Source organism: Osmia lignaria, chromosome 13 (assembly GCF_051020975.1).
Source record: "Osmia lignaria lignaria isolate PbOS001 chromosome 13, iyOsmLign1, whole genome shotgun sequence".
Lineage (NCBI taxonomy): Eukaryota > Metazoa > Arthropoda > Insecta > Hymenoptera > Megachilidae > Osmia > Osmia lignaria.
The window spans coordinates 9415055-9428263 of NC_135044.1; the positions used below are offsets into that span (position 1 = coordinate 9415055).

At 35.7% G+C, this 13209-nt stretch overlaps 1 protein-coding gene across 3 annotated transcripts in view; it reads left to right on the forward strand.

Moving 5' to 3' along the window:
• The window catches only part of CARPA (Carbonic anhydrase-related protein A), a 230181-nt gene extending 218199 nt beyond the window's left edge, over positions 1–11982 (forward strand). Inside the window, exons 7-11 of one of the 3 annotated variants that reach the window (XR_004582812.2) lie at positions 6345–6499; positions 8406–8531; positions 9052–9100; positions 9185–10312; positions 11071–11982. Coding sequence is in view for 2 of the 3 variants with exons in the window: in XM_034337209.2 (XP_034193100.1) it covers positions 6345–6499; positions 8406–8531; positions 9052–9100; positions 9185–9252 (398 nt within the window). In the remaining variant the exon portion in view is untranslated. Of the gene's footprint in view, positions 1–6344; positions 6500–8405; positions 8532–9051; positions 9101–9184 lie in introns of all 3 variants that reach the window. The other 2 variants (XM_034337209.2, XM_034337210.2) reach the window with 2 other exon arrangements.
• The last annotated feature ends 1227 nt before the right edge of the window (positions 11983–13209 follow it).

Consider the following 13209-nt stretch of genomic DNA (forward strand, 5'->3'; position numbering starts at 1 on the left):
CGTTTTCTAAATTATTTCTAGTATTAATATTGTCAAAATTAAAATTTTTTAAATTCCTGCTTCCCCTATATTATCATTATTTCTAGAGAAGCCTAATTTGACCATGAGCGGATACTTCCAATTTCCAAATATCTAAATATTAGAATATGTATTAGGATAACTTCTATTAAAATACAATATTCTATGATACATGTATTTTTCTAACTTCGCAAACTGAAATCACATTCTAAAATGAAATTAATCGTTTGGAAAACGATAGTGAAATTTTATTTCAATTATTATCGTGATTCGATTAATAAACGCTGGCACCGATCAGATCGAGCAACACTTCCGAACGAACTTCCTAATGGAACAGTCGTTCGACATCGTGTTTCCTTAAGCAGAGCTTGTTCCATCGAAACTTTTACTCGAAAAACTTGTTCAGGCCAAGCCGTAGGCCGAATCTGATTGTTGTGAAAGTTTCGAGCTGTTCGTCGAACAAGAGAAACGTTCTGAGAGCGTTGAAGGAAGGAAAGGTGAGAGGCTGGAGGCGAGTAAATCTTTGAACGGGCGCGGAGATAAACGGGAACTGCTGGCTGAAATATACATGTAAATTTATTGAAATCGTTGGAGTTATGTACTTTGAAAAGAAAATATTTTTCCAAGCACGATTAATAAAATATTGTACCTGTTGCGCGTCCCTTTGATATTTTATGAACTCTTTACGTGAAATATTTAATTAATTTGTTGTAAAAGATTAATGAATATTTAAGTGTCGTCTCGTTACATGTATGGTACAGAAACCTCCAAAATGCATTTAATTAAAATTCATTTGTCCAATTTTGATGCATGATAGAATTATATTTAACATCGTAAAAAATTCTCTATTTTGAAAAAATTACATACATCGAGCCATTATATTAAATGACGTTAACTTTATCTTCAAAGCTCATTTTACATTATTAGTATTCAGCATGAGCGTTACACAGTTATAAATCCTTTTCACAGCATTTCTCTAAGCTAATTTGGAACACGACGTCTCTCTCTCTCTCTCTCTTTCTTTCCCCCTTCTCTCGTTCTCCCTCTGTTACTCCTTTAGCCAAGCAAATATTCTTCCTCGATTCACAATTTTCGACCGTACTTCTTTCCATTCACGCTGTTGTTTAACGTCACGCGTCTCTCCGCGCGCGCGGATTCAGCCGCGATAAAAATTCCACGCGCTCGACACAGGAAACTAGAGCAGCTTGAAATTCGAAAAATTCTCGCTTTCGAACGAGACACCCCGCTACCGAAAGTCGATGAAACATTTGCCGGCTGCAAATATTAACCGTTCTGTGATGCGTGTCGTCAGCTGCACACGTGAAAAACAAAAAATCGTGGAACCGCAACTGTGTTGAATTAAATTTCTTTTTTCCCCTTCTGCTTTTCTGAAAATTGTTGCGTCTGAAATCGACAATTATGGTCTAAAAGCCTAAATCAAGCAGTATAAATTATTCGAAAAAATTTTGTCCACTTTTCAACAAATATTTCCACTTGCCGCGTGGTTCGGCAAAAATTCCAAAATTCATTGTCAGCATATTCGAAATCGAGACGATCGAACGGAACCGGACCGTGGCACGTTTCTCAATCTCCCAACGAGTTTCTTTTTTTTCTTTCAATCCCCAACCCTCCGTATGAGTTAATGCATTTCATTAATCACGGCAGCACCCTCTGTCCTCCTTCTTTCCATTTGGATTTCAAGCCGGCGACCCTTTCTTCTCGCGATATCCGCCCCACACCCTGCGCTCCTTTCCATCCCTGACACCTCTTTATTATTATTTGTCACCTGCCTAGGGCTGCTCTTTTCCTCGCTTCATCTTTTTGTCTCGCGCCCTTTCTGCTTCGACGCTTCTCGCGACAGAGAAACTCGTAGCTTCACGTTCGATACAAAATAAAATATGACCATCATTATATTCCGAGTTGAAGGAAGGTGTTTTCGTCATTTGTTTTGTAATGGAATAATAACATAACCCTTTTATTATCTATTAATACATCAACCGCCACAGTGGAAATCGACATATGTAGTCAGACATATTAAAATTGTAATTATTAAGGATATGTGTTAGCAATATTGGCGCCCTGGGCAAGATTATCGTGGCGCCCATTCAGAGGCTGAAAAAACGCGTCAGGGAAGATGTAGACATAAATGCCGCAGCATATATAGCATATATGTAATATTACATATGAGATGTAGATAGAGAAGAAAGACAATGAGAAAATATCGGTATATTCGCATACTAGGAACACCGGGCTACGGCGCCCCATGCAGATCTAGCGCCCTGAACGATTGTTCCCCACCCTAACGCCGGCACTGAGGATATGTATGGATATTATCTGAGGATATTATCTTATCTATTATTTCCAATTTCCAAATGTCTAACTAAGTCCGGACCAAATTAAAAATTCTGAGACCCCGGAGCTATTTCTAAAGCACCTTGGTTGATAAACTTGGTCCAAAAATTGAAATTTATTCTAACTGAAATTAAAGAACATTTTACCGTAACGAAAAAAGGTAACGATAAACAGAAATTTCATTGAATCTTTTTCATGTAATAAATGGAAAGGTTATAATAGGGCCCTTTATGAAGTGAGGCTCGGGGCTGTAGCCTCCTCAAGCCTTCCCTTAATCCGGCACTGGTCTAGCAATTTAAATATGTAAATATCCAAATTTTCAAATATTAAAATATATTAATATATTCTCTGGCATCTATTTCCAGTTTCCAAATATCTAAGTATTCAAATATTAAGATATCCTAATTTTATTATTAATTATTCGATTATTCAAAATTTGAGATCTCGACCACCACCATGGTAGTTAACGTGTTAATTATTCTTCCATAATTCATTAACTTAGTAACGTAGACGGTAATTCAATCTCCCTCGACTAACACCATCTTTATTGAAAACCCTACACAAGAGGGTATTTTATCTTAAAAGTCGGATGTAGCTCGTAAAAGGGAAGCTGGTAGCGTCATTAATCGAGCCTTAATAAAAATCAACACCAGGTGTAAGTCAAATGCTCAAGACTTCAGGTCCGTGTGAAAGGCTTCTTTGCTCGTAAGAAGTTGTATTGGTCGCGACGTCGCGGCCCGGACCGACTATTTCTCTCATCGAGCTGGTGACATTAAGGAGGCGTGCGTCAAGAAAATGGTGGCGGCCTGACACAAGGGATAAATGTGGTCGCCTCAGCCATCCGGCTGGTTCCCTACTTCCGTCGCGAGGGAACACTTTTAGGACACCATTCAGGTCCGCTTAGAGGGCAGAAAGTAGCGGAGCTTTTATTCGCTTCTTCCCTCTTCAGACGTTTGCTTTTTTATTTTATTTTTTTTTTCTATATCTACCTGCGAGCATTTATCCTGGATGCGTATTTCCTCTCTGTGCTTTTATTTTCATTTATCGCACGTTCTGATTTCCTCGACGCTCTTGTGATAAATAATAAGGAACACCCTCGACGACGAGGATATATCAAACGTGTCTGCGAATCGACGCAGGAAATGGAAGATTCTTCGATGATTAATGGAACGAATAGTTTGCATTGTGATGGCTGATGTTTTTCGTACACACAAAAGGAGTTTGCTGCTTTTTCAATGGGATTCGAGAGGATTTGTGAGATAGAGCTCGTTGTTTGATCATCCGAACGAGATGGAGTGTAAGTACAGAGTGGAGATGGGATCGAGTTCAATGTGTACTCAATCCAAGTTAATTCTGATAGAAAAGTTTCATTTTATAGGATTTTCAGTATTATACGTCAGTCGTTATATTTTATTACTAGATACTGGAATAATACTAGATATTACAGCAATAGAGGAATGTGGGCTATAACCGGATACTTTATGTAGTTACTTTATTAACAAAGAGCCAAATAGCAGAACTTTATACGCCGCTAAAAATCTTAATTAGACTTCCGAGAATCAGAAAATAAGAGCTCCATTAAAAAAAAAAAATTTGGTTCAGAGAAAAACAAGATTTGTCAAAAATATGCAAATATGTATTTAGTTTTTCCCTAAAAGGGTGGATGAAACCGGGTACCTATTAACTATATAACTATTTAACTATAAAACCATTATTTCTATTATTAAAGTATTAATAAAGAAGTTATTTTACATGATTTTTACAAGTATTTAAAAGGTAATTATTTAAAAGGTAAATATATTAATGAACAGTTTTAATTCATTGTTCTTTGATTTATTTCAAGTTATTTAAGAAACAAAAGTCATAAATAAAATCTTGAACTGCAAAGCTGTTTATCTCTTACGAAATCGCATAAACTTACTAGTTAAAATTATTTAATCTCATAACATATTCAGTAATATTATAATATAATTACAATTTTGACTTACCTGTAAAAATTATTATATCCCCATAGCTAGGAACAGGTGGTAAGTTTTTTTACAGAAATTAGTTCCTATAAGAAAAACATTTTATTATTATATGTATACATGTAACACTTATTTATATAAGTTATTATTATTTATATAAATTTATATAAGTAAATGATATTTACACTTTAGATAGAAAGTATGAAATAGAAGCGGGTATTCGGTTTGACCTCCACATTCCTCTACTCATAATTTAAACTTTTAAGGTAAATGAACATTTAAAAAAGGAGAGAAACAAAAGCAAAACCACATGAATTGTTGAATTTGTATTTGACCAAAGTAGTAATTATTAACATTTTAATTGCTATGCACTTTAAATTTAATATAATTGAATGATTAATAAAAGAAAACAAAAGAAGAAAAATGTCGAATCTCATTACTAATGATATAAAAATAATCTATGCCGTTTATCTCACCGCGAACGTGTTAGAAATTACTGATTTGTTTTTTGCTCGTGCGAAATTTATATTTCGTGTAACTTTGCGAAATTATATGGTGCGAATGCAGGAATCATCGGTACTTGCATTGAAGTTACGAACGACTAATGGAAATACGCTCGAACACATTCGCCAGAGCACTCGAAACGAGTGCTCGCTGATATTCTAAGCATCTCGTGATAGCTGATGTTCTCTACGCGCATAATTCACCCTATGTAGGAGATCAATGAGGAGAAAAGTGGTTCGAGTGTCATTCGGGATGTTGATATGGATCGTTTTCTACCAAGAAATGAATTTCTCTGACAGCTATTGCGTTCATGGATATTGAAAGATGGTACCTAACTAGAAATGCTTAATCCTGGGTTTTTAATGATCGTTTGTTGCTTTGTACTACTAAATTAACACGTTGTTTACCAAACCGCTCTAAGCGAATCCTTTAGACTGACCTAAACATTTCTCTCTTTTAATTGAATCATATGTTAGATATTTTATAACACTGATTTATTATACTTTTTATCGGGGACTCTCGGGCTATTTTTTGTAAAATATTAAGCAAAAATAAAACTATCTATATCATGTTACAAATGAAGTAAATTACATATTTTTTAATAAATCACAATTTTATCATTTTTTATGATAATTATTTATCTTTTATCAGGAGCTTTTTGGCGAGCTTTTATAAAGTGATTTTTGTTGTCGTTACGGCAAATGGTGTAAATGAATTTTCTTTCATTACATCTCTAGATTTGTACGAGTAAATAGATATTGCAATGTGACGGAATTCTTTTTCCGTACAGCTCGTGGAACGAGCTTGTTTTTTTCCAAGCCGCCAGTCTCACGGGTCAAAGTTCAAAGAGCCGGCTGAACGAATATCGAGTAATTTTGTCGCGTTCGAAATAACGTTCTTGAATATGCAACGCAACGTTCTACCGATAGAATAAGAGGACGGGGCGAATTTTGATCGTTTAGAATGCAAATACATTCTCGAATTCGTACGATACAAGTCCCGCCTTTTCTCCAGTGCTTTAGCTGTCCACCATAAAAAGAGTTAAAAAGACTTTGAATCGAAAGCGTGTCTTTTGTGTTCGCTTTTAATTTTGTAAATCAAATATTTTAGAACTTACAATAGAAAAATTCGAAAGAGTTAAACATACCAACATAAATAAACTTTCAATATATTTATAATAAATATCGAAATTTCATATTTAATTTTCAATTTTGCAAACATTAAATAAATAAAAATGTAATTATTCAGAGCCTGTCTTTTATAGTTCAAAGTTTTAAACTCAATAAATACTATTCACCTACATTGATCTTTCAATTTAAACTACAAAGCTAGAAGTTAATAGGTCAAGGGTTGGAATATTTTAAGATTCTACAAATATTGTTTTGTCTTCATTCCAGCCAATATTTCTCTCTGTATGTTCTATGTACCGTATGAATTTCGTAGAATTTTGATTGTCAACGAGATAAACGTCAGTGCTAACAAAAGATTGGTATTTCTGTGCAGGCGATGCTGCACCGGTTCGTCATCTGTCTCTGAAAAGTCTGCTTCCGGACACGAACGCTTACATGACTTATGAGGGTAGCACGACTCATCCGGGTTGTTGGGAAACGGCCGTATGGTTGATCCTCAACAAACCCATCTACGTAACAGCACGAGAGGTGACTGTAACTCTATCTAACAATAAGTACTTGGTTCTATCAAATTTGCTATTTCTTTTTTTTTTCTTTTTACCAAACATCCTATGTAAAATATATTGATCTGACACAATAATTGAGAATAATTTATTATTTATTATTGTCTATTAAGATGTTGAATGCCACGAGTGTTACCATTAACCGATACCACAAATTAATAGGGATGTACCAGGTACTCAAAGATTCGGATCGGGAATTTTTTTCTCGAATTCGGCCGGGACTCCAAAAATTTGTCCAGGACATATGTAAATTCGCCGAGAAACCCATACTTTTGGAACCCAAATATCAAACTCGACTCGAGACTCGAAATTCAATTATACTCAATTATTTACGATAACATATGAAAAAACACTTTCAAACTCAACAAATTTAGAATAAGTCTAAAAAGTCATGCTCCGAATTGAATTTCGGGTCCCGAGGCAAGTTCGATTATAAAGTTGATATTTCAGGTTCTGAAATTACGGGTACCCGAAAATTATTATGTGCTGAACGCAAACTTTTGGGATTCCGCCCTACCCGATCCGACCCGACCCGAGGCTTGGATACCCGTACACCCCTACAAATTAGATATAATTCTATCGAATAATTAATAGAAAATAATAGAGAAATATTGTTTTGAATAACTTTACTATTATACTAAGGTAGTAGATTTGAAATTTAAAAATTAACCATTAGTATTTCTAATAATTAGAGCTTCATAATACCTTTAAGGGCACAGACTCCTTATGCCATGACCTGTATGCGTGCATTCACACAAATAGCAGAAAGCATGTACCTGTACGCCATGCGTGAGAGAGACACTCGATTTCGTAGATTACATTCTTCGTCTCGATAACTGCAGAAATTTCCGCGGATACAGCACACACGGATAGACTTCACCACAGGATGGTCTGGTCCGTTTGAACGCTAATAAACACCATACGTTGAGAAAAATAGTATGGACGTTTTGTAATTTCTATGTCTACACGTTTTATGGGTGTACACATTTGTGTATTGTTTCATGTTTAACCCTTCTTTTCTTTCTCTCACGCTGTCCTTTTCTGTGTCCAGCAGGAATCAAAATCTCAGCTCGAGCCTATTCATTTTGCTGATGGTCGAAATTGTAACAGATGCGTCAACATGCGCGACAGAACTCTCAAATGATGTGATTTGCCAACTATGCCTTCTCACTTTCGTTTTTTATTCTGCATAATGACGTTAGATGGCACACCGTCAAATATCCAATTTCTCAATCATGTGTTTTCACTAAAACCCGATTCTTTCCAACGGCGCTTACCCTGGAGCAGACGTCGGAATCTGTGTCCTTAAACAAAGCACACCATAGTGGAAAATTAACTTACTTATTCATTCAGCAAGTGAATGTTTCCTGAACTTTTCCGAAATTTTCCCGCGTCAAGGTGCTTTGAATTTTATCAATGAAGTATAATTATACTTAAATCCATTGGCGTAAGTAGATAGAAGTCACAGAAGTGGACCTGATCCTGTTGAAAATCTGAAATGAACCCCTTCCAACAATGAGAACTTTTACTATTCTGAAATTTTAAGATTCCAGATACTAAAAATTTCAAAATTCATCATTTCAAATTTTCAAAATTCTAAAAATAAAGAACGTAGGCCACCTCGAATAAAAGTCCAAGTTACACCAGTGGGGTTGAATCTATGAGCAAATAATGTATAATTATAGAAGATATCAGCCATTGACATTGATATCCTGAGTGCATTACTTTCAAGATCCACTTTATGTAACGTCAGTTCGTTGTTCCTTATCTCGTTCCTTTCCCCATGCCATTACTTAACAAGCTCTGCTTTACGGTTAAATATTGAACGAGGGAACGGCATCGTTACATCGTAATCCTAATCCCATTTCCAGCTTTACGCACTAAGGAGACTAATGCAAGGTCCGGCGAGCACACCGAAAGCACCCCTGGGAAACAATTCGAGGCCGCTGCAGGATCTTCATTACAGGACTATACGGACAAACATCGATTTTCACAAGGTGAATTGCCGTATTCTATTATCTCCTTCCGCTTCCGGAAACGCTAATTTTTCATTGGTTAATACGATTACGCTTCTGGTTCCTTGGATGAACTTCGAACAAGCATGTTATATCGTTCCTAAAAATTGGAGAAAAATATAATAAAAAAATATTATATCAATAATAGCAAGTGGAAAGCTTGAAACTCCAAAATTGAAAATTAAATATTGCAATTTTTAATAATAATCAAAATTTCAATATGATCTGATCATTAGTCTTACTAGATTTGTATAAGTTTCGTCTAAACTGCTCCTCAAAATATAATTTTAGAATTTTTTATCACAGAAAATGCCAAGAATTACTAAAAGTATAATAAAACATCTTTCATCCGGATGAAGCTTAATTTATAATAATCCTGTTTAAAAAAATGCGTAGTCCACGAATTTAATTTTTAAAACTTATGGAACACCTTGTACAATGTTAAAATTTGTAGCTTATTTAGAAAATTAATTGGAATTTTATTTTATGTTTGTGTGAACAGCGGCCAGATGCAAAATGTCCATCGATGGCCCAGGACATGCACTATAGAGGTAACCCAGGACATTATCCAGGCTCGAGAAGCCTTAATTTCTTACCATTTAGCGAAGGGATTGTCTCGATGAGAATCTGAAAAGATGACTTTTTCTTTCCAGCCAACACGTGGCAAGACGATGGATCCGTTTCGCACAACGTTGTCGTCTGAATTGGCCCGCTGCTATGTGGAGCAGAGACGTTTTCAGCTTCCAACGCGACAGGCTCACGCGATCATCTTCAAAGAGATGATGGCACAGAAAAAGAAAAGCAAACGGGATAGGCTTTAACGCGAGAGCAGCCACGATTAGTCGCCCAGTGACAGATTTTCGATTTTTCAATGATCCTTCAAACATTTTTTAAATATTTCATTTCTGCTGCGCTGCAGAGTTGCTAATTTTAATAATTTTTCATTCAAAAATTTCCGTCAATTACTAATTCCTAACTTTCTAACATTGTTAAAATTATTAAAATTGCTAATTTTTATAGCGCAATTGACAGCTACACTGGCAGCCATAGTCAAAATATTAATCGTAAGTGTGACATTGCAAATGATTGAATAAGTAACAAAATTATTGAAAATTCCAAGCAGATTGAATTGCTGGAAAATTTCGAAGAAAAAATGATATCGAATGTTGGAATGACACAGGATTTCAGGGTTTCTCGAACGGGGATGATAAGTGTGTTCGAAGGTGAGAGAAATTTGTGTTTGTCGCTGGAACACGTTCAGGAAATCGTTCCTGTCGTCCTTTTCCTCGGGTGGCCAGGATCGAGGCAAATGTACCGGCGAATGGAAATATTTTGAGGCACGTTTGTCTCGATGAGCGACCTGTACAAGCTCGATTGAGCGTGTCTCCTGTAAGTTACGACTAGTTTAATCGACACTGACACGTTCGTTCTGACAATGAGATTCATTCAGTTTGAAATTCTTTTGTTTCCGTCTGCCTGTAAATCATTCACTGGAGAATAGTTTCGTCTCTTCTTTAGCTGTAATATTTTTTATACAACCCTTTCATCACGGATAAAGATTAATCGTTATCGAGAAAACTATACGTACTTACACTATCGGCCATAAATAAAAATTTTCAATTATTATTCTACGATTAAAATTGCAGTATACTTTCTTATAGATGAACTTATTGATTATGATTAACACTTTCAGTTCCACGTCAGTCGCGTTTGAGTGACATAGGTATACAAATTTCCACTGGAATCTGTCATCCATTTTTGAGGTAACCTTTTTACTTACTCATTAATAAAATTAATAAAATTCTTTGCAAAAAATTGTAGGTACACGAGGTACAGTGTAGAGATGGAAAGAATATTAGCGGGACGGCACAGGGGCAAAGGGAGCACTTCGCACGCTCCGCCCTATCACCACATTTGATCCTCACGTTTAATAACACCCGACGATTTATAATGCGTGTGCGTGAGGGGTGACGTACCGACTCTGACCAATCGTACCCGCATTCCTTTTCCTAATATTCTTTTCATCTCTCGACAGTATGTACTGTGCAGAGCTGACGAGTTTGCCGAGTTGGGCGGTCTGCGTAATGATTGGTTGCTGACCCACTCCTGCTTTTAAGTGACCTTCTGTTACACGTATTTTCGGTATTGGCGGATAGGATCACAGCTACTAATTCGATGTAAGATAAGGAAAGTGAAAACGAGGTATCGAAAGTGAGCGAGATGCAACTGCACTGAGCGAGCGGTTCAAGGCATTGGCGTAGACATGAATTTTTTTACTTACCTTAAACATCATCAGATGTGTACCTAATGGAAGCACTATCCTACGACTATGACAGTGCATCTGTCTACGAGAACGTAAAAGTGAGGATAGGTGGAGCGAGCGAACGTCTTAAATTCTCGCAGTCCGCCCAATTCGGCAAACTCGTCAGCTCCGTACAGTACATATGAATAAAAAGCACTAAAAACAACTCAGAACAGCTTAATAGACGTCTACTTGAAATTGAATGAATATTCTTTACAGCAACAATTCGTGGCGAAAGGGTTAAAAAATCGTGTGCCTGTCGTTGTTAGCAAAAAGAATCACGCTCGTTCCGCTTGCAGACGAAACGGTGAAATTATGTGTTGATGGAGCTGAAACGAGAGAATAAATGATCGACTTACTTGACAGGTTTTTGTCAATTATTTTGTAGCCAATACACGTAAAACGGGACACGTTGAAGAAAAGAATTCACGAAACGATGTTCTCTAAGCGGAACGAGTGAAACATAGCTCGATGTTTAGGGAATGAAGATGCGTGAGAATGAAAATAAAAAATAAAATCGTGTGCTAGATCAACCAGTCGCGAAAAAAACAAATTGGGTTGTTCGTAGCTTAGATGAACGATGAACGGATGATCCGGCGCTTTTGTATATAAACACAAGACGACTAAAAGAAAGGACACGTAAAATGAAGCTACCATTGAAAATAGGTGTAAGCAAATTAAAAGAGGACATTTAGGGAGATGATAAGAGAAAAGAGTGTGTATAGAGACTAACGTTGTATCATACGAAAGTGAACGTTTAACGATTGTGGTTAATGAATAACGATAATAATAAACGCAACGTTATATTGTACTAGACGTTGTTACAGATTTGTGTTTCTTTGCAGTGGCGGCTCGTCCATAAAGAGACTTTAGGATGGTAGTTGCTACATCTTATTACCGCTCATTACCGTAACTAGGTAGGAACCAAGATAGTCCTAGATTTTTTTTAAATTTTGTCTAGTTCCTTCTCAAAAATGTAAACCTTTACCATTCTAAAATTTTAAGGTTCACAAATTTCAGAATTCCACACCCAAAAAATTTCAAAATTTCAAAATTTTTAAGGGAATTGCTCCAGAAGAAGGTCCAAGTTACGCCAATGTTATCGCTAGTATTAAAGTTACAGATTTGATTTATAATTACCTTTAGTTTTATTAATCGTATAATTTTTTCAATTAATCTTTTATTTTTACCACTGCATCCTTGCCACTATATGTATAAATTCTGACGAGCTGCCACTAATTCCTTGCCTTGCTTCAATTTTTGTTTCTTCGAATAATTATTCAACGAAATAAGTCGAATTCAAGGTTCAAATGGTGATAGTGTAATTGGTTAAAAATAAAATACTTGTACTTAATATTGAAATTTTTTAATAAAATAGCTCTTTCAAACAGATGTATTTAATTTTTAAAATAAAATTTAGGATTACTAGGGAAAGAAATCTTGAAATTTTCAGATAAGTTTAATTAATATTTCTACAATAACAGTTTTTAAGGAAAAACACAAAAGAAAGTTGAAATTTTGCAAAATTAAAAATTCCCAAGTCATATTACATATCAAACACATATTTGAATTAAAAAGTTATTAACTACTTAATGTAGTAAGAATTTCTTTTAAAATAAAGTTTAATGAAAATTGTATTCAGGTTATAAAGAACCGCATATAGATGACGGTGACACGAATTAACGAACAGGACCGTTTCTGCGGACGTTCGAATAATTATTCGAAGAAACAGACGATTCCTGCAGTTTCTTTATCGAGTGCAAAGCCCGTGGGACGAGATTCCGGGATACAACGATCGAAAAATCCCGGTTACATTGACAAATTGTCTGAACGGGAAGTGGGTCGAACGACGGGCAAAGTTCGCGCCTCATTCCGAGGCCGTGTCTCATCTTTCATTAATTATCTCCCATTGTTACGGCAACTTTCGATCAGGCTCTCTCTTCGGGGACCTGGCAAGGTAAGTGAATTTCATTCTAACAACTTCCCCTGTGAAAATCACGCGCCTACCGCTACGGAACGCGGCTTTTCGATCATCGAACAGCGTCGATAAGATATCTTATTATTTTCGAACTGATTTTAACCAATTTCAAAAATTCAATTAAAATAATTTCAATACAAGGGACATTAAATTAAACAATTACCTGATTTTTCATTTATTTTCGAATTTAAAGAATTTCAATGACTACATTGAAGCGTTGAAATTAACATTTTGTTTCTATTGGGATAATTTTAAAGTGATAGAAATAAAATTATCAATTCGATAATTTTATTTAGCATACCCCTAGGATATGTAGTATTAATTTCACCATCGTTCATTGATAACCAATTTCGGAAATCTGATCCAAATTACAATTAAAA